This window comes from Sturnira hondurensis, unplaced genomic scaffold, assembly GCF_014824575.4.
Source record: "Sturnira hondurensis isolate 20B ecotype Veracruz unplaced genomic scaffold, ASM1482457v3 Scaffold0016915, whole genome shotgun sequence".
Classification (NCBI taxonomy): Eukaryota; Metazoa; Chordata; class Mammalia; order Chiroptera; family Phyllostomidae; genus Sturnira; species Sturnira hondurensis.
In genome coordinates this window covers 591,369-617,201 of record NW_028089546.1, presented here as the reverse complement: position 1 = coordinate 617,201, position 25,833 = coordinate 591,369, and the positions used below count along the sequence as shown (strand labels likewise).

At 52.9% G+C, this 25,833-nt stretch overlaps 2 protein-coding genes across 7 annotated transcripts in view; one reads left to right on the top strand and one right to left on the bottom strand.

Moving 5' to 3' along the window:
• Window positions 1-719: 719 nt before the first annotated feature.
• CYB5R2 (cytochrome b5 reductase 2) lies at window positions 720-8,798 on the top strand. The gene is made up of 9 exons (XM_037067011.1): window positions 720-806; window positions 1,417-1,560; window positions 1,835-1,907; window positions 4,218-4,324; window positions 4,590-4,719; window positions 5,313-5,396; window positions 6,125-6,210; window positions 7,412-7,511; window positions 8,407-8,798. The coding sequence occupies exons 2-9, from the start codon at window positions 1,483-1,485 to the stop codon at window positions 8,577-8,579; spliced, it is 831 nt and encodes a 276-aa protein (XP_036922906.1). The 5' UTR covers window positions 720-806; window positions 1,417-1,482; the 3' UTR covers window positions 8,580-8,798.
• A 2,886-nt stretch (window positions 8,799-11,684) lies between these two features.
• PPFIBP2 (PPFIB scaffold protein 2) overlaps window positions 11,685-25,833 on the bottom strand; it is a 130,845-nt gene continuing 116,696 nt past the window's right edge. For 2 of the 6 annotated variants that reach the window (XM_037066984.1, XM_037066989.1), the window contains 12 exons: window positions 24,518-24,659; window positions 22,750-22,891; window positions 21,974-22,102; window positions 20,182-20,332; window positions 19,816-19,927; window positions 19,495-19,583; window positions 19,056-19,178; window positions 17,719-17,844; window positions 16,840-17,028; window positions 15,642-15,812; window positions 13,399-13,464; window positions 11,685-12,173 (listed from right to left, as the gene is read on the bottom strand). In XM_037066984.1, the coding sequence (XP_036922879.1) occupies window positions 12,102-12,173; window positions 13,399-13,464; window positions 15,642-15,812; window positions 16,840-17,028; window positions 17,719-17,844; window positions 19,056-19,178; window positions 19,495-19,583; window positions 19,816-19,927; window positions 20,182-20,332; window positions 21,974-22,102; window positions 22,750-22,891; window positions 24,518-24,659 (1,512 nt within the window). In that variant the 3' untranslated portion in view covers window positions 11,685-12,101. The remainder of the gene's footprint in view (window positions 12,174-13,398; window positions 13,465-15,641; window positions 15,813-16,839; window positions 17,029-17,718; window positions 17,845-19,055; window positions 19,179-19,494; window positions 19,584-19,815; window positions 19,928-20,181; window positions 20,333-21,973; window positions 22,103-22,749; window positions 22,892-24,517; window positions 24,660-25,833) is intronic. The other 4 variants (XM_037066988.1, XM_037066987.1, XM_037066985.1 and 1 more) reach the window with 3 other exon arrangements.

Below are 25,833 nucleotides of genomic sequence, written 5' to 3'. Positions count from 1 at the left end.
CCAGCTGAGGACAGGTACCTCTCCATCAGGGCAGCTCAGCGTGTTCAGGGAGAGAACTGGGATAGAGAGGGGATAAGTAAGGCTTGTTTCACTAGGAACCAGGAAGCCCCCGGATTCTGCAGGGGCCGAGGCCTGGGCAGGAGCAGAGTCGGCGTCACGCGGGAACGAACCTTCCAAAGCTGGCCCCTCGGGATGAGGGTGGGGTCAGGGTCGGGGTCGGGGTCACCGCAGAGGGGGCCGGCCGCGCGCTGCCGCCGGCCTGGGCGCGCGTTTTCCGGCCGAGCCCTTCTCCCCGGCCTCGGGCCCTTACCTGTCAGTGCGGCGCTGCCGTCGGTCCGGCGGAGCCGCGGGTCGGCGGTCCGGAGTCGAAGGGTCCGCGGCGTTGGGAGTGGCGCGCCGGCCGCCTGCCAGCCCCGCGTCAACATGCTCCCCATCTCACTCCGGGTGGGCTCCCGGTGCGGGGCGGCCCGCCAGGGGAGGCCGGCGTCGCGGAGGCGGGTGGGAGCCGCAGTCCGACGGCGCCCCCGGAGTCGTAAGGGTGGGCGGGAGTGGGCCGGGAGGCGGCGCCGGGAGCGGGCAGGGCCGCGCGGGTCCGGAGCGGAGGGGAAGGGGTGCGGGCGGGGGGGTGGGGCATGCCGCGCAGGACCCTGTGCGGGGCGGGCAGGGGCGTGGCCCGTGCGGGGCGGGGCGACACGGCGCCAGCGGGAGAGGAGGGCGGGCGGAGGTAGTCGAGTCTGGCCCAGGAGGCCAGACCCGGGGCAGAGTTGGAGGCAGGTGCAGAGGCTGGCTGGCGTGGCCCTGGACAGGTGAGTGCTTGGGGCCCCTCATGACACCTTGGAGGTGCTGCGTTCCCAGGTGCGAAGGTAACAGAGCACCCCCAGGTCCTAAGTACTCTCCCTACCCTAACACCTAGCCTAAACTGGATGCTGGGAGTAGTGGCCCCTTCCCTGCCCACCTCTCAACCACAATCACCTCTGGGAGATGCTAAACCCAGCCTCCCTCTCTACTTCTGTCTTTGGGCACTGGACCTTCATTCCAAATTGTGTGTTAGAAGCAATGTCATCACTCATTCCACCTCAAGGAGGGGACTCCCAGGGCTTGCCACCCTTGGCTCTAGTGGGGATGGAGGCAGATAGGCAGGAGGGCCCGGTAACAGAATTTTCAGGTCATCCACTTAGCCTGCTTCAGGAAGCCTGAAATAACCCTCCTTGTCTGACCTGCAGCTGACCCATTCCTACTGGGTCCCCCAAACACTCAGCCTGCTTTCTCTTTTAGTACCTTTCCCTGTCCCAGTTTCTTTCAGGCACAGCCCAGCTTTTGTGCCTTGGGCGTGGAGGAGGTTCTTCTGTCCCTGAGAACTGTCTTGCCCAGGGCAGGCAGGCCCAGAGGTGACCTGCCCACATTGTGTCTGGCTAGGACCCATCCCTGCTCCTTGCCATCTCTGTCGTTGGGGTTACAATACTTCTCTTCGCCCTGAAGAGCATGAACTCAAGGAAGAGACATCTTATCACCTTACAGAACCCTGAAATGAAGTACCCACTGCCCTTGATTGAGAAAGAGGTAATGAGTCAGACCACACTGTCAGCAGGTGAAAGAGAGGAGGCCGAGAGTGGTGGGGAAGGTGCTGACTGGGAAGGCAGGGTGGTGTGACAGGTATTCACAGCCTCCAGTTTGCTCCCCACTGCCTTTGTGTGTGTATGCACACTGGGAGAGCCCCACAAGGAGCTAACTCCTTTCCCAGGCATCTGAGCTGCCCTGCAAGGCTTCTAGGAAGGTGACAGAGCCTGCCTTGTTTTCTGTTTTTTTTGTGTGTGTGTGTGTTTTTTTTTTTAAGCAAATCAGCCACAACACCAGGAGGTTCTGCTTTGGACTGCCCTCACCAGACCATGTTTTAGGGCTTCCTGTAGGTGAGTGGTATTTGATTTCATTACCAGGACTGGGTGAGGAAACTCAGAAATTCAGCTGGGGGGTACAAGTTGCCCTGCTACTTTGCCTGAGACGAGTGGGCTCAGAGTGTTTGGGAGATGGGCTTGAGGAGCGTCCATTCCCTTTCTCACTGTTAGATTTGGGCTGACACAGAAGTGACCTCGCAATGAGCATTGAAAAGGAGTGAGTCTAGAGTCAAAAGTTCTAAGATCATATCGTAGGCGCCTTGCTAGGCAACCTTAAGCAAGTCCCTCAACCCCACTAAGCCCAAACTTTGAAATGGGATTTCCCAGGCCTGCCTGCCTCTTGGTGCCTTGTGAGGATAAAGTGACTGATAGATTCAGAAAAAATTCAGAAACTGCAAAGTGCTGTCTGTGCACATGGGAAGGATGAGAGACACTGATGTTCCCCTACAGTCAGAAGGGAAGCCTAGGATGCGTGGAGAGGCAGGAGGGAGTCAGCCCCCGCCCCCAACTAGCACATGGATTCTCAGCAGGGTCCTCAGACTCACTCAGGGAGGCACCCATTGTAAATACCAGCCATAGCAGTCCTAGAGTTCTGAGTCACCCCGACTTGAGTCTTTACCACCACCAGACGGCTGAGTTAGTCTCACTGAGGTGGAAAACCTCTGCCAGGTCCACAGCCTAAAAATCCAGAACTCTGTATGCACTGCTGGTGCCTGGTGGAGATTCTCATTCATGGCCTGTGTACATGGGACAAAACCTTGACCTCACTTCCAGCAAGTGTTAACATGATCCCTTAGGCAGCCAGCCTGGCTCCTCAGCCTCTCTGCTGTGTCCTGTCTCCTTCTTCATCCATGACAGCTCAGTGTTGGCCTGCCTTCTAGCCCCTTGCCTGACCTGTTGGGAAGAGGGCTAAAAGAATAAAAATACTTTGAGAAATAGCATATCTTAGAATCTGCCATGGCTCACTCTCTCTCTCCTCATCCCTGGTGTAGGCAGTGCAAAGTTAGTGGGACAAGGTGATTTAGAAGCTTCTGGGAGAGCCTGCTATGAGCCCTGAGAGACTGCCGATGCTTCCCCTCTCGGCTGAAATGAAACTGGTCAGAGACAGGGCCTGCGGGATCAGCCTGGGCAGCCTCATTTTCTCCGGGGATGCTGCCAGACCAGGCCCAGGCTAGCTGCAACTGAAAGAGTCTATTTAAGGTTTCCAGTTTCAGAGTAGTTCTCAGAAGGAAGCTGCCTCAGGCTTTTATTGCTGGGTATCCCTGGTTCCCAGCCAGGCCATAGTCAGAGTCTTTGAGCCTGTCCTTTCTTCACCCCAAGAGTTTGTGCCTCAGGCCTCCGCAAAGACTTTGGTTCATGTTCCTGAAGCTACTGGAAGGACTGACCCTTCCAGCATTCCTTCTCTTCTTTTCCTCCTCCTCCCTCTCTGTCTCTCTCCAGGTTTCCACTTATGACTCCTGTGTATACAGTTTCTACTCCCTCAAACGCTCTGGCACAGAGCTCCCTCTTGCCTCTGTCTCTCAGTGTCTCTTTAGTGCAGCCTCTGCCCTCACAACTAATCGCCCTGGTCACTGAAGTCTCCCGTGGTAGATCCAGCAGGAGTCAGAACAGCCCAGTGCCTCATGTGGCCCTGGGATGCAGTTGTGACCCACAGGTTTCTGGCCACAGCTGGTCCAGTCATATCTGCCCTGGACGGTCAGAATCATATGGTTCAAAACTTCACTGCTGCCTCTTAGCAGAGCCTCACACAGGAAGACACGGTGTTCTCTCCAGAACTCCTGGTCTGTGGGCATCCAAATCCTGGGGTCCTACACCCCTGTGAGCTCTGGTGTTCTCTGTGCCAGGCAACAGGCTACAGATGAGGGGCCATGATTCACTCACTGACTCCAATGCATCCAGGTAAGGAAGAAATGACTTTGTGAAGGCAACATATTTTGCTTGAAAGGGGAAATCCCCCTTTCTGTCCTTTTTAATACTTAGCCTCCAACAGTGAGCTCTTCCCACTCCACAGGGTACTTTGACACAGTAAGCTCTGACAGCGGTTTCCTGTACGTGAGGCTCACAAGGACACTGTGATGGAGGCTGGGCAGGTGTAGCACCCCCATTCACCTGGAGAGATGAAGTGACTTGCCCTGTCCTTGTCGCAAGGAGTGACAAGGACAGGCGTAAGATTCAAACGTCTGAATCTGGGCTCCTCTGCGTGGCCCTCCTCCCGTGTACCTGCCACACTATGCACCCCCCTCCATGAAGCTCAGTTTTTTGGGGGAGTCCTGAGTCCTACTCAGGCCAGCCATGCTGACTGGACATTTGATGCCTTTTCTGTAGGTAACTATGTCCATCTCTTGGCCAACATTGATGGTGTTCTGGTGACCAGGGCATACACACCTGTGTCCAGTGATGATGATCAAGGCTTTGTGGACTTAATTATAAAGGTGAATAATGCCCCCCCCCTTATCCAGCTGTCTCACCCTCACAAGCCTATTAAGAATGGTAGGGTGGAGGACAGACATGTGCCCTGGACATGGCATTTAACAGTGCAGCTGTCGACCTGGTGAAATCTTCAGGGGTAGCTTAGAGCAACTGTGAATGCAGAGGATTTTCTGTACTCACGTTTCCAATGGCAAATGCATCTCTGAGCTGTGTGCAGTTGTGTCCTCAGGTCTGAGGCTGCAAAAGCCATGCTGCCTTATTTTTCAGATCTACTTCAAAAATGTACACCCTAATTATCCAGACGGAGGGAAGATGACGCAGTACTTGGACAACATGAAAATTGGGGACACCATTCTTTTCCGAGGGCCAACTGGGCGACTGTTCTATCATGGGCCAGGTACCGGGTGGGGAGGCGGGGCGGGGAGGATTCATACTGGGCTTCCCACTGGGAGGAAGAAGATCTCCTGAAGTGGTTCCATTGTTCTAGAAAATGCCTCGGTTGTGAGGCACATGGTCCTGCCCTTAAAGTTGTCACACGTTTATTCACATACTCATTTCACAAGATCGTTAGCACCGTTGAGGTAGGGGCGTGACTTGGTGTTTCCTCATCACCTGATACGTAAAATGTAACCCACTAATGCTGAAAAATGGACAGATGGAGTCCAGACTCCCTCATTCACTCACTTGTTCATCACTCACTCGCTGCTGTGGGTGACAGTGCTCGGTGAGGCTCCCTCGTCGCTTCAGCATAACCGCCCTCATCCCTCAGAAGAAAAGATCTGGTGATCCCCACAGAGGCCCAGGCACCATGACCACCTTGTGCGCCAGGGCCGGGCGAGGAGGTCACCATGGCTGGCTCCTCCGGCTTAAAACGGCACAGCCACTTCTTTAGGCAGACTGGCCTCCTGCAAGTCCCAAGGAAAGTGAGTGACCTTTTGCAGGCTCTCAGGCAAGAACTCCAGAAGTCAGAAGTGTCCTCTGTACTTTCAGGGAAGTTTTCAGTCAAGGAGCACAAAACAAGTAAGCCTGAAGAAAAAATTGCCAGTCAACTGGGAATGATCGCTGGGGGCACAGGTAAGCGGCTTCTGGGGGCTTCATCCAGAGGTAAACCCTCAGACCTCTCTGACTTTGGAGTTGCTTGGTCCTAGAAGGGGTGATGTTTGAGAGAGTCACTAGCCTGGCTGTTTTAGATGGAATGCAGGGTCAATGACAGGCCTTGAAACTGACCCTGTGTGTACTGCTCCCCTTCCCTAACATGGTGGCTGCCCAGGAGCCCTGGAGCCTCTAAAGTCAGGCTGGGGACATGGAAGAGACTGGGGGCAGGCCCACACGTGGTCCCCTAAGGACTCCTGGATCCAGCTGAAGCCTGACTCCCATCTTTTGCAAATGAATGTCTGAAAGAAGAAAACAAACATGCAAGGAGACCTACAACTTGCCAGGCACCATAATAGGCACCTTTAAAACTATCACATTTACTCATCATTAATTGATGTTTTACAAGTGAGGACCCTGAAGAGCTCAGACTGGCGCTTTAATCACCCCCATCAGGTAGTTAGGGAGGGCGCTGGGAATGAAACCCAGTTCCAAAACCAAAGCTAGTGCTCCTTCCATCTTGCCATCTGAAAATGAGAAAGGGCTTTTCATTTATTGTCGCATTAGAAGGGAAAACCAAAATGAAGGGCTGTCCCCCACTTTTGGTTTTGGGGGACAGACGTGAGAAAAGCGGAGCTAGGGTCAAGCTGCTGCAGAGCAGGGACCGGGCCTCGAGAGTGAGACCTGGCCTGCCTCATACCGTGTTCCAGGGATCACGCCCATGCTGCAGCTCATTCGCCACATCACCAAGAACCCCCAAGACAGGACCAGGATATCCCTCATCTTTGCCAACCAGGTCAGTTCCGCTGAGTCAGCCCTGAGCTCGCAGGGTGGGATGGGTGGAATGTTGGCCGAGCGGGGCTTTGCATTCACTCCTCCCCCGACTGGCTCCCTGAGCTCCGGCTGCCTGAGTGCCTGTGGCTGTGGGAGGGCTGGTGAGAAGCTGAGTCCGGGCCTGTTGTGCCTTCTTTTTTTTTTTTAACTTTTCTGTCTCCCCAGTCAACCCGAAGCACCATGCTTTCCTTCCTTCCTTCCTTAATACACGGTTCTGCCCATCTGAGTACAACATCATAGCAGCCCTCCAAAATGTGAATTTTCCAAAATGTGATTTTTGGAAAATAACAGAAATATATAAATATTTTACTTATTTTTGTCCTTTTTCTCTACACACTATGTACTTACAATTACATACATATAGATTTGGGGGTTTTAGTCAACATTACCATACAGACATTTTCTTTTCATTAACACTATAAATATTTTCGTCAGAGTCTATATCAAGTTGCACCATAATTTACTAAATCATCTACATTCAGGTTGTTTTTGGTTATAAATGGCAGTAGTGAATAATTGTGCCTAGACTTGATCATTGCAGATTATTTTCTTGAGCAGAATCCCAGACGTGGAATTATTAGGACAAGGGTTATAGAGTTTTAAGACCCAGGTCTTCTGTGCAGCATCACTAAGCCTGTGGCAGGTTTCCTTCAGCTCTGGCTGCCTTTTCCCTGAATGAGGCCCCAGCCTCTGTTTCTCTCCTTCAGCTCTCCAGTGCTGAGTTATTTTACCTATATATAAATATATATTTATAAATATTTACACACACATATACACATACACACACATATTTACTGCTTTAGCCCCTTGCCCTCCCTGCAGAAGATCCTGGGCCCACACTAATGTTGTGTCAGTTGGGTTTGCTGTGCATGGTATCAGTGTGGATGTTGGAGGTGGGGCTGGAACCTCTGAGTGAAGCCACCTCACTGCTGCAGAGCCATGGCCTTCCAGCAGAGGGCAGTCACCGAGCTCCTCCACTCACATGGGGAAGGTTTGTTGCGCAGGAGTGCAGGCAGAACTCTCATCTGCACCAGGAGTCTGCGGGCAGCACCCAAACTGGAGTAGAGGTAGCTTGGCCAGGAATGTGCAAGCCCATGAGCTCAGCTTGGGGAATAAGCAGGAAGTCCCTGGAGGGGCTTTGCTCATGCCGCTTTTTTTTCTAGACAGAGGAAGACATCTTGATGAGAAAGGAGCTTGAAGAAGTTGCCAAAACTCACCCAGATCAGTTCAACCTGTGGTACACCCTGGACAGGCCTCCTGTTGGTACGGACCCCATTATCCCCACTGTGGGTCAGCGCCAACCCTTGACCCACCTCAGGGACTAGTCCCTGAGTTGGTTGGTTGGTTGGTTTGTTTGTTAGGACTGGGCTTGGGGGTTGAGGACTTGGGCTCTGTCTCCCCATGGGAAAGATAGGAATTTGAAGGAGAGAGGATTGGCAATGACCTGCTTGTAAACGCAGTCAGAGGCAGGTGTCTAATATCTCAGTGGCGTTCCATACTGCATTGCATGTCAGGAGGGACACTGAGGCCTAGGCCACCCTGAACACCCTGTGCCCCGCCCCCTGCATTCCACACAGCATCCCACAGAGGCATCGCATTCACTGCATCCAATATGGCCACTGACCCCTCACCACTCACCTCACCCGGACAGCAGTCCTCACATGCTGAGTCAACACCCACCAACAGTTGTGCACACCACACACCCTATAAGGTCTCCACACCCTTCAGGCTGCCTCTCCCACACTGCAGAGCTGTGTCCATCTTGTCATACAGCTCACTGCCCAGCAGAGGGCGCCGCTTCACGGAGCCAGTCCACAAACCGGGACACACAGCTCTTCTGCAGGGCTCTGGCTGGTCGCTTTGGTTCACACCACTCCTGGCACAACGCACCTCACTGTCCTGTTCCCCATCTCACCAGTGCTCACTGCAGGCAGACTCCACCCAGGAGCCTGACACCCTGGGATCTGGGGTAAATACTGAACAGAGCTGCCTGGCTGCGCCCAGTGCTCTACTTTGCAGCTTTCTGCAGAGAACTGTAGTACAAACTTCTCAGTCATAGCAGCTCCTCCCTCCCCTGGCTTTAGGGAGGGACAGCAAGAGCCCTGGGGTCCAGGACTTGACCTGGCACCTCCACAGCTGCTTTTCTGCTTAATCTCAGGCTGGAAGTACAGCTCAGGCTTCATTACGGCCGACATGATCAAGGAGCATCTCCCTGCTCCTGAGAAGTCCACGTTCATCCTGGTGTGTGGCCCGCCCCCCCTCATCCAGACCGCCGCTCACCCTAACCTGGAGAAACTGGGGTATACCAAGGACATGATTTTCACCTACTAACACCTTCTTTGCTCTTAGCAAACTTCCCCAGTCCCTTACATCTGTTTCAGAGAAAGTAGCATTGCCTCGTTCCAAAGGGCCTCCTCATGTCTCCTTGGTTGGGCATGTTGGTGCTCCTGTCTTCAACGTTGTCCTTAGAAGGGTTTATGGGGCTGGGGGCAAAATGGCTTCTGGGGTCTTCTTGCTTGGGGAGGCCTGAAGGAACTCCATTTTAGAGTCTTTCCCCATGGTCTAGTGAAATAAACTTCAGTGCAATGTGGATAACCCATGGGGTGTGGCTCTGTGGGGGACCCACTAGGCACCCAGAAGGCCTTGGCCTGCCCTACATGTGGATTGGCTGGTGTGTGTCTGTGGGAAGTCGAAACTGGCAAAAGCACCAGGGCAGAATTGACCTCACGCCCCTGCCCAGTGCTTTGTTTTTAAGATCAGTTCTACTGGAAGGCTCAGGCCCCCTCTGTGAGCACTCTTCCTTCTATTGTGGGAGGCCTCTGAAACAGCAGTGGTGTTCAGAACACACGTCAGGGCAACAGGTGAATCTTCAGGTAGGTGACGGCAGATGGAGCTACGAGGGGGTCTTTTTGCTAGCATCTTCTTCACGCCAGGCCCTATTCTGGTGTGGTGGGGTAGGGGTGGGTACACACAGAAGCTACCAAACTTGCAAGTAAATTTCGGTTCCAGAAGCTACTTCTTAAATCTTTCATATCACAAGTGACCTCCCTTGCCATCTGCTGCTCACGGCCAGGAGGACGTGCTCCTGCTCTCTGTCACCTGAGAGGGGGTAGCAACCCTTCTACACTTAATTATGTATAATCCTCACAACAAGCCACACAGTCTGTGGAGATTTTGTTCTTCCAGTTATAGAGGAGGAGGAAACTGAGCCTGAGACAAAGTCATTGTCTCCAGGTCATTCAGCCAGCAGGTGGCAGAGCTGGGCTGCAAACCTGGGTCTGTTTAATTCCAAGTCACTCTACCTTTTCACAAAAATCAGCGTAGCAGCAGCCTTGCTAAACCTCGGTGTCACTGGATTTCTTATTCAACACACACAGGGTAGGGGGAGAGGGAGGAGGGCACTCTAGAGAACAGGGCAGCCTCCCCCACGGCTGGTGGGAGTGGGGTGCTGGGAGGCAGCCCGTCTCTATACTAACGTGTGTTCAGCACATCCTCATGGAATCTTCTACCCAGAGACAGGTTCTCTGCTGGGCTCTGCACGTTAAGTAAGATCCTGTCCTCAGATATTTTTCTTAAACAAATATCAATGTGCTCGTCTCCTGCTTTAAACCTCTTACTGCTCTCACTGGTCCCCTCCTGGCCACCCTGGGTCTCCAGGGTACATCCCAGGGCCCTGGTCTCCAAGGCCTTTCCTGATCTGGCTCCAGGTGATGGCACCACATTTGCCTTCCCTGGGCCTCCCACTCTGAGCCCACGCCCTGCGTCAGCAGTTCTTAGCCAGAGGGGATCTTGCCATGCCCCCATCCCAGGGAATATCTGGCCGAGTCTGGAGACATTCTGGGTTGTCACTGCTGGCCAAGAGGTGCTCTTGACATCCAGGGGACTGCCAAACATCCTGCAGCGCGTGGGCCAAGCACCCAGAACTTCAGGGTGGAGGCCGGGAAACTCCGTTCTCGTCACACCGGCTTCCTGGGATGTGTTGAGATCTTTGGAGACCGTCTGGCACGCCTTTCCCCTCTGGCATGGTTGGGGAACCTGCTTCATCTTTCAAAGTTCAAATATCACCTCCACCTTGGATCCCTTTTCCCCCTGCCCACCCAGTCCAGCCCTCCATGAAAAATGACAACTTGCTGTTTGAGGCTGTAGACACTTCTACTGGAGCACTGGTCACATTTGGAACACTCTATCTGAACAGATCTGAGTCCCTCACCAGACCATCAGCACCCTTAGGCAAGCACCTCGGTGGCCATGCCTTACCCCTAGCCCTCCTTGGTCTGGCACAGACGGTACTTAACCTGACGTAGGAAGAAGTGAGTGGAGGGGGAACTTAGCATCACGGATCTCCTGAGCCAGGCGAGCCCCACGAGCCCACCCACAGCATGTGCTTGGTGAGCTGTGTTGAGGGTGGGTGTGGTACGGGAGGAAGATGACACATTACTTCAAGGTGAGCTAGTGACTGCTCGGGCTCAAGGGACACAGGGACCTCCAACAGAAACACCAGTGCAGGCTTCCTGCAAAAGGCTGTGTCCTCCGGGGCTCTGTAGGCAGCATTTGGCCCCATGACCGGGACTAGGGGAAAAGTATGTCCCGCAGGGAGGGGAAGATACTAGCGCAGGCTCAAGCAGGGCTTCCTGAAAGCTGAAGATTCGAAAGGGCCTTGGGTGCTTGCTGATGAAGGCTTTGAACTCTGATCAGCGGTAAATTCTGGGACCAAGGAGTTCTCAGCCAGAATGGTAATGGCAGTAAAACAGTACTTTGGGAAGGTCACTCTGGGGCTGGGTTAGAGAAAGTCTGGAGGGGACCAACTGGAAAGGTAAGGTGCCAAGCAGGAGACCAGCTGTGAAAATCTTAAGGAGAGATGGGACCTGAGCCAGAGCCATCACAGGGAGAGGAGTTAGGGGAGCCAGTCACTCAGGGGCAAGGTAGGCTGGCAGGCCCCTGTATGTTAGGGACACAGGCATCTCTCCTCATGTAGGAGACACCTGAGGTTTACAGGCATCTCTGGAAGTGGAAACATGGATTTGAGATTCCTAAGGGCCTTCCACTGGCCGGGGGGGGGGGGGGGGGGAGGCGGGGACTATTTGATCAGGCAATTGTGTCTGAGGCTGAGGAGGGAAGGGCTGGAGGCTGTGCGTGTCAGCTAGGGCAAGGGCGGGGTGAGGGCAGGGGTGGGGGCCAGGCCCTTGAGTCTGTGTGAGTTGGAGACGTCTCTGCTAGAGGCTGGGAGGCCCAGCAGCACAGAGAACCTGAGACACGCTTGCTCTGCACACGGAGGGTAGACTGAGGGCAGCCAGGGCTGGGGAAGGAGTCTCATTACTCCTTTTCTGTTCTCACCCCAAATACCCTCATGAGGACCAGATCCCTGAGTGGGAACACATGCTTCTGTCTGGAAGGAGCCCAGAGGGGGGGCTCCTATTATCATTTCACCCAGCTCAGTCTCTACAGAATATTCAGAACACTTTCAGAACTTTTTTTTTTCCAGCAGAGTTTTTATGAACTCACAGACCTTCCCCTTTGGTGTAAGACCCTCCCAGCTGTCACCAGGAGCAGCATAAGCCATTGAGTCTGAGCTGACATCTTGCTGCCCTCTGTGCACAAGTGGTCTGCAGTCAGGTATAAAAGTACAAAAGGTATAAAAGCTGTGGTGAGGAGCACAGCTCGGCTGAAAACAGGGGCGCTGGGGCCACCTCCTGGACATCTGTCCGCAGCCCCACCTCCTCCTGTCAGCACGCGCGTCCGAGAGGCCCCGCCTGCCTCAGTCTGGGCTGCAAAGTGGCAGTGTGCCAGCTCCCCAGTGAGGCAGAGCCTCGGGGCCCCCACACGTGCCTCTCTGGGCGCTCAGCCATGAAGAAGTCATCTCCAGTCCTCAGAGTCGGGAGCAGCCAGGCAAGAGTCGTTCAGCATCTGGTCCTGGCTCAGCATGGTCTGAAAGGACACAGCCGAAGGCGCAGTTGAACAGGGCCTGGGTCAAGGCCACCCTGCAGCAGCTACACAGGAAGCGGCAGGCACTGAGTGTGGTTCCATCTGATACCAGCACCCTGTGAGTTCATGGTGTCCCAGGGATTCTGAGTATTGGGTCAGAATAGACAGCACCCTCAAGGTAATAAATTGCTCATACCTTAGAGGCAAAGTTGCCATTTCAAGGCCACCAGAAATCTATTAGAGGTGATAACGGCAGAGCTGGGTGAATTCATTTAAGTATGTGAGCCAAGAAAAAAAATGGAATAAAAATGATCCTAGTTGGATTCTGGGAGATGCCCTCCTCCCACTATGCCCTTGCATACAGCCTTCTCAATGTGTCTCAATAGATGGGCAAAGGACAGTGACAGTGGCCTCAGCTGGACAGATGCTGCAGCCAGTGGGCTTAATGATGCAGTAGATCGGAAACTAATGGGACCTGCAATGCACGCGGCTGCAAAACTGTGAACCCTCCCTGTGGCTGGCCTTTTCCTGCCAGTTCTGGTCTGTCCATGAACCTCACAAGAAGGGTATCTTTAGCCCTGCTTTACAGATAACTAAGCCGGGGCTCGAAGAGAGAATGACTTGCCCAAGGTCCCAGAGCAGGGGCTGGAACCAGGCTGGCCTCACTCCTGGGCTGCTCCTCTCCCCGAGACCGTGCTGCCTCCACCTGGTATAGTTTGTGCCCATCAGGCACGCCCGGATGTGCTCACATGACTTGATATCCTTGATGTCCCAGGCACGACAGGATATATGTGCATCTCATGGGCAACGAGGGCAGAAGAGTGTCCACCAGGCCAGAGGTAAGGCCTGGGCACCAGGCTGACTAGGCAGGTGACCCAGAGCTGCTGAGCATCTCCATTTCCTTACCAGCTCTGAGACTCGGAAGAGGACCTGAGGCCTAGCGCCTGTGAGCAGGTTTTTGCTCAAGGTCCATAACCCTTCCCGGTGCCCTGAACAGCTCAAGGCCCAGCAGCAGGCCAGTGGAGAAGGCCTCTGTACCACTTACTGCCTTGGGGCTGGCCCAGGCTCTGGCCCCAGCACCCAGCACCATTCTTTGTCCTCTCCCAGCAGAGGTGTTGATGACACAGGCTCTGCAGTAGGGACAGGGCTGTGCCAGGCCTTGTACACCACCTCACCGAACTCACGGAGCCTCCCAGCACCTGCTGTGGAGAGAGGGTCAGGGTCCTACCGTGAGGCGGTGAATGTCTTGGGAGAGGAGCCCTATCTGCGTCACAGTGCCTTCCGAAGGTGCCATCTGTAAAATGGGCGGCAGCCTGGTCAGGGCACATGGGCCCCACGCAGGGTTCACAGGGACGGCATGCGAGTCCCGCCCCACTCCGGCACGCCCCCTTGGGGTGCAGAGGAGGAGCAGGCCAGGCCCTGGGAGTGACAGGTGGGCAGAGCACATGCTGCCTGTCCCCAGGGAAAAGCAGGGCCTCCAGTACCCACACTGCCGTGCACATGCTCTCCTGGGTCCCCACCCTGCCGCCAGCTGTAAGGGTGCCCAGCACAGGGCACAGGCAGGGCTTGTCAGAAACGGCCCTTTCCTATGTGTTCAATGCTCTATTTCCAGAAGCCAAGACCAAGGACTTCAGGATGCTGAAGACACTGACAATTTCTGGCACCAACACGCCCCAGACACTGATGCCCAGTCTAAGCCCAGGTGAGGATCCTTAGGAAGCTGCTGCTGGCTTCTCCACTAACAGGAGAGCCCTCCCCTCCCTTCACCTTCAGGTAAGGCTGGCCCGCTCCTTCTTCCTAAAACTTTTGGGCACTGTAAATTTGGAAGCATCTTCTGATGGCATCACATATAACCAACCCCTCATTTTACAGGTGGGAAAATGGGGGCCCGCAAAGAGATAGAGGCCTTGCTTGAGGCTGCACAGAAAATTAGTGACGTAAGTCCATGCAGAGTTTGAAAACAGGCACATGCAGAGATACCCTCAGTGGGATATGGTAAGAAGTAAGGGGCAGAGCCTGCCCTATGTGGCTCTCCAACACAGCGCCCAGGTGCCAGCCTTGAGGAGCACCTGCCTTACAGCGGCCCCGGGCGCCAGCGTCAAACACTGGCCGTGCTAGCTGGCAAGCTTGTCCATCTCTCACTGGCCAGACTTCAGGGGAGACTAGAGGCCATGGCCTGAGGTGACAGGCAGTTTAAGAAGCAAATCTGAGCATCAGCTCCATCTGGGACAGAATCAGAGTGCCTTCAGTGGGGTCACGAGGCCCCAGGTTTCCAGACAGTCCCGATGAGGCCCTAGGGGACCCAGTGGAGCCAAGGGCTGCCTCGGGGCAAACTGCAGTCTCAAGAGCAGGAGCCCAGACTAGCCAGGCGTGTCGCTCATGCAGTCCTTGGCCAGACAAACCCCGTCTGGAAGACACATTATCAGCTAGTCAGCCTCTAAATCAGGACAGGTCTGCCGCAGCGATGCCAACGCAGACGGACCAACCTCCGCAAAGGTTACAGGCTCAGCTAGGTCCATAATGGAAGCTGGAAAAACACATAAAAGGACAGAAAGTCCTTCCAGCAAGGCCGCCTTCTTGTCTCCCCACTACCCCTGCACCAGGCGGCTCATGCCACTGAGACGGAAACCAACTCTGAGGGCTGCATGACAGATGTGGCCGACGGTCAGGATGTGCATGGGACACAAGGGAGGTGGAGCCTGAAGCCACAGGACCTCCTTTGGGGGACATGGGCTGGGCATCCTTCCTTGCCCCACCCTCCATATCCACCACTCTCAGCAGACCCTGTGTGCACCTGGCTGAGGACCCAGCCGGTGCTGCAGGCTCTCAGGCCATGCAGAAAGCAGGATGCCATCTCCAGCTGTGCTCAGCTCTCTTCCCCCAGCAAGATTAAAGAAGTGCTGTGCTGTTTGCTTTCTACATAAATACTGTTTCTTTATTACTAGAAGGAAGCGTCCACCTGTGTGGGAAGGCACAACACAATTACATTGTCACTGTGGCAGAAAACCTTGCCTCCGTCCCTGTGATCTCAGCCAAGACTCCGTGGCCCTAGGCCTAAGGCACTTGAGATCGGCCCTCAGCTGAAGCACAGTGCGGGGCCCGAGAGCTGGGCCTCGGGGATTGTCCGTGGTCTCTGGACCTGTGTCTAGACTCACACATTTCCACTGGTGCTGAAGATGGGCATAAAGAACCACTAAACATGTGCAAGCATCTTTAAGGGTCTCTCCTCCCGAGTCCACCTTTGGCAGCAGTTCCAAAAGTCTGGCCCCTTAGCAAAGGCGCAACTCCATGCCCTGGCCACCCTCAGGGTTTGGAGACTGGCCTGGGGGTGCACAGTGGCCAGACTGTCCTCTGAGTCATGCACGTGTGCAGGGGATGAGATGCAGTTACACGGTGACACACACGGTGTTACTGTGCGTTCTCAGGGTGCACAGACAGGACAGGTGACAAGCATCAGCTAATCTGTCCCACCTGGTCCAGCCCATCCACTTCAGGGGCATCGAGTGGGCTGAGGCCCCGGTAGCCACCATAGACCCTGTTGGGGACGCTGTCACTGGGCTCCATCGGGCAAATGTAATCCGTCGATTCATCGAACTTCTTTTTCCTCATGTTTCCAAAATGTGAAAATCCCAGTTTCCTTGGCTAAAACACAGCAAATGCAAGATTATGAGAAGGTTATCAAGCTGGTGTGCACGTATGACTGACAATACAATGCACAGCAGGCCTCTGAGGGAAGAAGGCAGGCCAACTGCTTCCAGAAAAACTCTCAACAAAGTAGAGCTCCTGTAAGCAGTTTCTGTGCCGGGAAAAGACCAACAGACATGTAATCCTGAACATGGAGAGCTGCTCCTCGAGACCCCGTTCCTGAAACTCGCGCCCTGCTGCCCCAGTAGTAACGTTGGCACTTCCCAGAGGGGTGGGGTGGGCACCGGGAAGCCTGGAGGACCCACTTCACCACAGCAGCTGGGGCCACCCAGGGAGCTCTCCTTCCTTCCTTTTGCTCTTGTGGAACCACGAGGGCCAGCCCTGGGTGGCCCTTGTCCTCTCTCCAGCTCCTCCCAGCAGAGTTTCTGCCTGTCTCCCCGACACAGTTCTTGTCCAGCCCCCTTGGTGAAGGAGGTCTGGGAAGGACATGGTCTGAGGACCATGTGGCTCAGGCAGGTCGGGTGGGCTTTGTGGCGTTCAGAGAGCCCCAGAGAGCGGTGCTGGTGCTTGGACAACCTCGGGGCCTCTGGATAGCTATGTGCTGGCCACTCCACAGGGTGACCGGGGCCAGGTGCTGAGAGGAACACGCCCTGTGTTGGCAGGAAAGCTTTGACCGAGACACCCCGCAGCACTGTGGCGTCAAATTGGGCTTGACTGCCCGGAGCCTGGACTTGGGAAAATTCAGCAAGGTAGGCTCAGGGTAGACAAGCTCCTCCTGAGAGTAAGGCCCCTGCACATGATGTCTGTGTAAAGAAACCTGCACTCTGTTCCTTGGATCCAAGAGCGGCAGGGAAGTGGCCTCGTGGAGACTAACAGACAGTGAGACCAGAGCAGAAGCTGAGAGCGCCTCCTCGTCCAGGTGGCACACGCTGGTTGGGCTCCAGGGGTTGGCTCAGCTGCTGTACCACGTGAGGGCCAGAAGGGAGGCTTCTGTGACCACTGCAGAAAGGGGTCAGCAACTCACCCGGACTTTGGCTGTGGTGGTCAGTGGGGTGTAAGCTGGTGAAGTCATTTTCTCTCGTTTTTCCTGTTCAGCCTCAGGACCAATCAGAGCACTGAATTTGGTAGTTAGGTGGCGTCTGAGAAGCGTCTTTTGTGGTGGGATATTGAGAAGCATAGCCAGGGTGTCCCCCGTGAATCGTGGCTCCAGGATCTAACGAGAAACCAGACAAACCACTCAGTGGTGAGAGGGGTGGCCCCAGGTGATGACACTAAGAAATGGCCCCATTGGCCTGGGAGTGACTCCAGGGCAGGGGCTGAAGCTCACCCACTTGACCTGTGTCCCTATCCCCCGTCTGCCAGGCACAGGGCCTGGCTCTGAGCAGACTGACCTCATTTCCACAGACCAGCAAAGAGAACTGTGACCTCTTAGATAAGGCTGCCTCCCGGGTCCACGCTGGGTGACTTCCAAGCCACCCCTTCCTCCCTTCCCTGCTGGCTCTGCCACTTGACAGATCCAAGCGATGATAAGGACTGTACCACGGCAAGAGCAGGTTATGTTTGAGTGGCCTCCCACTCACTTCCCGAGCCCCCATGTTCCCTTAGGAGGAGGTGGGGCTGAGGGCTGACTCTCACGTAACCCCTTTGCCCTGGAATCTTCTGGGTCTGTGGCTAGAAGTCCTTCCAGAGGCTGTCTTGTTTTATGGGGTGTATTAATTCTCAACCACAAGTTATCAAAAACACTTTGAGATTTTGATGTATACAAGGATGAGACTTCAAATTATACAAGGATTTGAGATGAAATATCAATTATTTTTACTAGGACTTCTGTCTAGTAAAAGAAAGCAGTTTCTGAACAGCCCAGCTTCACTGAGTCGGGAGGCCAGCCCAGAGAGCCACTCACGATGAGACCTCCATGGACGCCACTCCCACGGAGGTTGGGCGCATACTCTGCCAGGTCCACGGATCGCAGCCACTCCATCACCCTGTGGTTGGACCACTGCACCACTTCTGAAGGGGAAAGGTTACTCTGTGCGGGCAAGAAGAATGAAGAAATTAGGTCTGCTAGACCCCACCACAGTGCTGTGTGGAGCGGCCCCTGGGAATGAGCCTGCCCGGGTGCCTCCCCAGAAGATGACTCCAATTCCTAAGTGGCTCAGGCAGCAATAGCAGAGGCCTGAGGGCCTTTCCATTTCCAAGACATAGAGCTCTCATGGAACCTCACAGGGTTTTCTACACTGAGACGTCTATTTCAGAACCCAGCTATTCCCTCATTCTCTGGTTAACTTTGGAACCAACAGTCCCAAAAGGCATACAGTCATTCATTCAGTGGTTCAGCATGACTTCACAGTGGACTGCCAATGATGAGCTGAGGGTTTTGGAGACAGACTCGCCCTGGTGTGGCCAAATATTTCAGGAGAGTGCACATTAAGAGTGCACACTAAGGCACATTGTGCCTACATGCCCTCAAGTGGCGATGGGCCTTCAGAACGCCCAGCTTGTGCCTGACGTGTAGAAGACATTCAACATGTAGTCATGGAATATGGTAAAAATAGGTGATGGAGGGTAGGGGTGGAAGTCCTCAGTCTCTCAGGAAGCTGAGTGAACCTGACAGCAGAGTTAGCATTAGCTCCCAGGAACACAGGAGACAGGGTGTAGTCACAACCCTTTAGCTCCAGGGCCCACCAAGAACTCTGTGGTTCATGGATCATTATCAGAGACTTGTCCAGCATTTTGGGTTGCTGTGTCTACCTATACTATTTCTTCTCTAGCAAAACCTGCTCATGGATCCCCTGTGCACCTGGGACTGGAGGTCAGTGAAATTCCTACCTACCAAGAGGGAGAGCTATTCCCAACTGTCAGGTTCCTTACGGGCACCTTGTCTCCTCTCCTCCGCCGCCTTTGACAGCCATCTCTCCGACCTGTCTTTCCCTGCCCTCCTCTGGGCACCATTTCCTCATCTCCTTTATCATGACAGCTTTGAAAGACTTGCTGCTACTGCCGTCTGGCCCATGGCATGTCTCCCCAAGGGAAGGCGGGAACTTCCCGTGGCCCCCGTGGCACACAGAGTACAGGCCGTGGGGTACTTGGGGTGCCACAGAGCTCGAGCGAGGGAGAGCATCCCAAGCACCGCGGTCCGACAGGCAGCCATTTCGTGGCGATGGTACGCCTGTTTGCTCACACCCAGCCGTACTGGGGTCCTGGCTCAGGGCTACCCAGATGGGACTGTCCTGCCCTCACCTCATCAGCTGGCCGCCGGTGCAGGCAGTGGGGGTTGAACTTGTTGACGTGCAGCACGTGGATGGCACATTTGATGCTGAGATGATGTAGTTGGCTGGTGACTTTTAAGAAGAGTAGATCATTCTGGAAGAGCAAGGTTTTGGTGGATGAACCAGAGTTTCCAAAGTGACAAAACACCCCTGAGGTCCCGTCCCAGATGAAACATAGACAAGTCAACCCCATCTCAGCAGGTGCACCTGGGCACACCGACAGCTTTTCTTCCCTTTTGTACTTGGTGTGCACTTGGCTATTTGGAACTGCTTATGCGACAACTGATGTGATTTTAAGACCTTAAGAATGTGAGGAAGGTGGTAGAATCAGGTTTAAAATAGCCACCACAGGGACACCTGAGCTGGGTGTTCACAGAAACAACCAAAATATTGAGAGGGAAAATCGTTACCACAGTTAAGTATTGCAGCATGCGCCCGTCAACTCTGGACTCGTGAAACTGGTCTTTGTACTGGGGTAAGCCGATATCATCAAGCCAACCTGCGGAGAGAGGAAGAAACGGGCATCAGGATTGGTGGGAGAGGGAGAGTGTGGATTCCAAACCAAAGGGCCCACGAATGATCGTTCTGGAGTCCCAGCTGCACGCCCCGTAAGGTTGAATGACCCATCCGCCTCTCCCGAGGAGACAGCCATCCTCGTGGCACATTCTCGGGGAAGCTCTGCCTGCCCCGAGCAGCTGCCAGCAACAGTGTACACATCTGCCTGTCCTTACGTGTCACCCAAATGTGGTCTAGCAGTGCAGACTTCTCCTCCTGCTTTGTGTTGATGGCTTTTACTGCTAAAACAAGCTTCTTCCTATGAAGAGGGTGCTTAATTCCTAGCTCCTGAAATTGAAAGATGAAAACAGATGTGAAATTTCAGCAGGCAGCTTGGCCCTCCCAGGATGCCCTGTGGGTGTAGATATTCCACCTGAATGGCAGTGAGACCCTGCACGGTGTCAAGGGAAAATGTGCAGTGACAGAGGGAGTCTCGCCTCCTCTCTCCACTCCCCTGTGTGTGGACTGAGGGTGGAGGAGGAGTGGGGCGGGGCGGGGGGGGGTGAAAAATAGGAATCTCTGGTCTCAGCCTCAGCCCTTACCTTTTCCATGTCCTGAGGGGTAGCTGTCAGTAAAGTGTGGCCAGAAGTCACCCACTGCCTGGCAAAGATCACGTACTGAGCCAGGCCGAAGTCCTCCAGCCATGCACACACCCGCTCTGTGCTCCACTGGGCGAAGGGGGCATTGGCGTCACTGGGAAGCAGGAAAACACCGTGTCCCGTTAGTGGGAGGGCCCGAGGCTCCATCCGAACCTAACTGGGCCTCACAAAAAGGGGAACTATGTTTTAACAAACAATCCCCACCATAGGATCTAGCTGAAAAAAATTCCATTACAGCACACTTGTTTGAGGTAGCCTCGCAGGGGTGTCAAAACTTTTGGCATCTCTGGGCCACACTGGAGGAGGAAGAGTTGTCTTGGGACACATTAAATACACAAACACTAATTAAAACTGATGGGCAAAAAAAAGGTTTTAAGTACATTTACAGTTTTGTGTTGGGCCACATTCATAACCGTCTTGCACTGCATGCAAGATATATATACCACGGGCCATGGAGTTGGACACCCCTGCTAGAGTTTCCTGTGAAAACGCCTGGTCTGAACTGCAAATCTGTAGGTGCTGAGAGCATGGGGCAGGTGCATGATCCTGGTGAGGCCGTGTCTACATGTGCTGCTGTCTACTCACACGTGTGCACGTGTCACGAGCCCCATTAGGATGAAGAGCCACAATTGAACCATGCTTTCAACAGGGTTCAACACCATTTTTAGGAGAACACTCAGAAACTAGGAAATGGGGGTCGGTTCTCTGACATAAAAACAAACCTCCTCCAGTCAACAACAGCTAATACCTTATTTATTAATAAAACACTAGGGGTATTCATATTAAAGCCTACAAAAAAGCCATATTTTAAACTAGTATTAATAACACTAGTCTGAGAGTTGCAGCCAATATAAGAAGAGATAAAATAAAAACAAGCATAGCTATTAGAAAAGCAAAAATAAAAGAAAGCCATTCCTTTCAGATGATATGACTACTTACCTAGGAAACTTAAGAGAACTCAGGAAGGTAGGTAGTTATGACATGCACACCCAGGTCATATTTATGGCATATACAAACCAACAATTTTCTATATACCATCAATGCACAGCCACTAACATCTTTTTTTGTTAAAATAATTTAAAAATCCCACTCTAGGCAACCAAAATAAGATGTCTGGGTGTTGTCCTGCATGACGGAGTGTGGGGCTGGCGGGGCCCGGTAGCTGTGACGCTGAGCTGAGCAACACAAACGGACATGAATAAGAGGTAGGTTGTGTTTCTAGACAGGATGACTGGGTGCTATGAAGCCATTAATTTTAGAGACATCAATTTTTCATGTAAACTGTGAATATTAATGTCACACTTAAAATCCCTATAGAGTCTTTTGGGTAGTGGTAAGAGGGAATAAGTTGACAGAGAAACTTTATATTCATTTTAAAAAATCGATGGGGATTTATGGAATATTAGAAGACTACATATTTTAAAAGATTCCTTCCAGGAAAGTACCCCTAGCATGTTGGTTAAAAAATTTTTTTTGAATGCCTCATTGAGTTTTTCTTTAAGTGAGGGAATTCCTTAAAGGGCCAGAATGACAAGAAAACACTCTCATCTCTTCCTCTGAGTACTTACAAGCATGAGTGACGTCTACTCGCGTCAAATGGGGAAGTCTGGGAAGCTCTGCACTAGGAGCTCCTGCCTTCCACCTCTCACTCTCTGGCACATACAGCCCCGCCCCAACTCCACCCTCCATCAGGCTTTCACACAGTTCTTTGCAGGTGGACTAAAGAGAGCCTTACCTTTTCTGACCCTTCGGGTCTCTGGTCCTAGAGAGTCTTGGCCCTGCAGTTGCCCGGAGCCCTCCTCGTCGAAATTCTGCCACCCCCGGGGCATCAGTGTTGAAATTTCCTGACTGAGTTCTTCGGATCCTGTGTGGAGAGGCGTCCAAAGACACTGTCAAGGACAGTCTGCAAGCAGCAGTCAATGCCCTCCTTCTACACAGGGCCACACCAGCCAGGCCCAAGACCCAATGGCACCGCTTCCCAGTGCCTTCCCAGAGGTCAAGGATCATGACCTGTGACAGCTCCTTGGCCAGACCCAAACCTTGATTCTGTTCCTGCCTCTGGGATTTGGGCCACTCCCTGTGGGAGTGAAAGTGAACTCTGGTCATTTCACAGACTAAGTCAGCTGGGCCAGCAGGAAGTCAGCTTTCTATCTTCAAAGAGTAAGTCACAGACTGACCTCTAAAAAGGAAGAAATTGGTCTCACACATGTCTCCCCCAAGGCACAGGTGGCTGAGCTACCTGTGCTCAGAGATGTGCTCAGGGTCGTGGGATGGAGGGACGCCTAGAATGGATGGCATGCAAGGCAGCTGGCTGTATTTAATGGGTGCCTTTCTGGGTTCCTTTCCTCTGGCCCTAAAAAATTCACTCAAATTCTTGCCTCTAAAGGTGACCACTCTCTTTTTACTGCTGTTTCAAAGTTTAATTGAATAGGGGTTTATGTAGACTCTTTGCCTAGTCAAGAAGAATATGAATTACAAGCAGTATCTTCACGATCGTTACCACCAACTTACTTTCCCCAGAACTTCCTGATGCCTTTGGGGCTCCGTTTACCCTCTGGTGTCACGGGAGACTGGGGGCCTGACTCGGTGCCGGACGATGTGGAGGAGAAGTCATTGGTCATGGTAGTGTCGTCCCAACCACTCTCTGTGTCTCCTGAGAGTGAAGGAATGGGATGAAGCGTGAATGAGAAGAAGGGACATGACCTTTAGAAACTCCCCACCCCCCCAACCTGGGCAATCACCCTTCAGTGGGAGTTGGGAAGAGTCTGCCCAGCTCTACCTTCAGGAGAGAACTTTACATTAAGATCTCAGTTGGGGGCTCGACCACACTCCAGATTTCTCTCTGAGGAATTAGTGAGCTTAAGATTTTCAAATCTAGATTTCAAATCTAGAATTTCAAATTCTAAAGGCATGGGGTTCAAGAACTTGCAGGTAATTCCAACAAAGAACTTGCTTGCTTTTTCCCAAGGGGGACAGGAGAATGCAGGTAGATGTGGGGGGCGGGACCTGACTGAGTGTTCAGGAGCAGGGGGGGGGGGTTAGAGAAGCAGGGCGTCGCACCCTCCACCTCACCTGGAAGGGTACAGTACCTAACACGGGGGCACTGGCACTCCGGCCACGGTCTCCAGCCAACCAAGAAGCAGAGAAGCCACATGAAGAAGCAAGAGAGGCCCAAGTCCAGCCCACCAGAGTGACAGGGAAGCAAAGAAATAAACAAGAGAGTCATGGAGCAAGAGAGAAAAACTCAAACAGAAAGCAAAATAATCCCACAAGGAAGGAAGGGGCGCATGGTGACGAACTACAGCCCGCAGGGTCAGCTCGCTGAGAGGAGGTTTCACGAGAGGGGACCGAGTGCTCCTGGAGCTACTTCCTGGCAGGCAGGGTAGCCACACACAGGGAGAGGGAGGGAGATTGGCAGGGGCTGAATACGCTGGGACCCACACAACTTGGGCAGGTGCCAGGGCTCATTTAGTCAGACTAGACTGTTCAAAGCTGCCGCTAGTCAGAGTGTCACCAGGACATTGTCATTCAAGGGCTTATCTGGAGTTCTGCAGCCAAAGGCAGAACTGGCTGAGAGCAGAAGCCAACACATGGGCTGGCACAGGGACAGCCAGGGGTGAGGAGTCAGGGTAGGGAGAGCCCGGCCAGGCCCGGGACAGTCCCTGCTGGGCCCCATTGATCCGCTGCTGCTGTTGGGCCTTTTACACATGAAAAGCAGCAAAGATCTCCACAGTCTCAGGCCCTAAGCACCAAAAGGATACCTGTGGACTGACATCCTTGCCCACTGGCCACTGATTCCATTTCTCTAAGGAAATGCTCTCCCTTGGAAGAGCCCATAATATCATCCTACTAGAAACAGAGAGGGTGCAGAGAAGAAGGCAGAGACAGGAAAGAGAAGATCAGGAGGACAGAGGAGGGAAGGAAAGGGACGGGAAGGGTGGAGTGGGAGTCGGAGGGAGGGAAAAGAGGAATGATGGGAAGGACAGGAAAGGGTTTGAGAGAAGAGGAACAGGAGAGATGGGGTGGAGCAACTGCAGCTGGAAAGAAAGGGTGGTAAACACCTTGGTTTTCTGGCCTCCAAGGTGTTTACTGAAGGAAACATTCTGCATGGCCAGGGAGCCAGAGTCTCGGGAAGTGGTATGAGTTGTCCCATTCACCCCCTCTCCCCTCATCGTGCTCCATCTGTGGGCCGCAGTGGTGGGCACAGGCTCTTGTGCAACAATTGGAAGTGCCAAGGCTACTGCTCCAGGGGCCCCCAGCCCAGGGGCTGGACACTCACTCAGCCTCAGCAGGCTGTTTCCTGTGGGGTCAGGCTGAGAGGCAAGGGGAGTAGATTTGGCAGCATCTCCATTGGGCATGGCTCCTGAAAGCTTCCCAGGCAACGTAGGGTATTTGTGCTCCACTGGGAAAGCACTGTCCTGTTGGAAGGAGAGACGCTGAATTAGCTGTCAGTCTCAGACCCAAACCCAGTTAGGAAATCTCTGGCTGCAGGAACAACTCCTTTTCTCCAGGAGTCATTTTTTCACTCAGGCTGAATCAAAGATCTCTCAAAGATCATTTAGTCCTGGTTAGGAAAGGGGATCAGAGGTCTTAGGAAGGAAGAAACGTGCCCAAGGCCACACACAGTGATATAGGGATGGAGTAAAGGCCAAATTCAGGGCTGACAGCAACTGACTCTAAGCAGGAAGGGGAGCCATTTTGCAAAGGGGGCCTTTGCATTGGGTCTAGTGCTCAGAGGCTCAGTGACTTAACAGCTGTAACTTACCCATTGAGCTCTTTGAACATATAAACCAGAATTATAATAAAAGCTATTGCTTTATTATATAATAATACATAACAGTTAATATGTTATATGTAGCTAATATATATTATATGTTAATTACTATATATTATGATAATAGTGACTTTGAAAAATATCAGATTAAGGCAAAGTGAGAAGGTAGGCATGCATTTGGGGGGATGGCAATAGAAAATGAGTGAGCAGCCTACGTGCCAACTTGGAGTCCCCTAGGAACTTAGGGTCCTAGTCTGCATGAGGGTTAGCCCAATGCAATGGGCCCAGGCCATAGAAAGTGTCCCAAAGACACAAGTTGATTAAAGGGGAAAGAAGAACTGGACTTAGGATCAAGAAAGTTATAATGGCCTCTAAATTCACAAACCTAGGGAAACATGGTGGAATGCATTTGAGAGAGAATGAAAGAACACGAAAAATCGAAGCAACATTACAAAGGACGTCAACTGCCAGTCACTTGGTCGGACTCAGAAGAAAAGTAACATGGAAGACAAAAACGATGTCCAAACGGACAGGTCAGATTAGAAATAGGACACTTCGGTGACTGAGACACCTTTTGAAGTTTTATTTAGTTTGCAGCCAAGTGCCCAATAAATTTTTGAATTCAGTTTGCTTACAAATGCATGTCCTAGAAATTGTTTGAAATCCAATTCATTTGTTGTTGACTACTAATGCTCTATAAATTAGCATTAGTAGCCAGAAAGGAGGGATATGGGAAAAGTTAATTCTCAAAAAAATCTGAAAGAATGGATAGTAAAGTAAAAATCACAAGAACCTGACTGATTTTTACCTGAGTGAAGTTC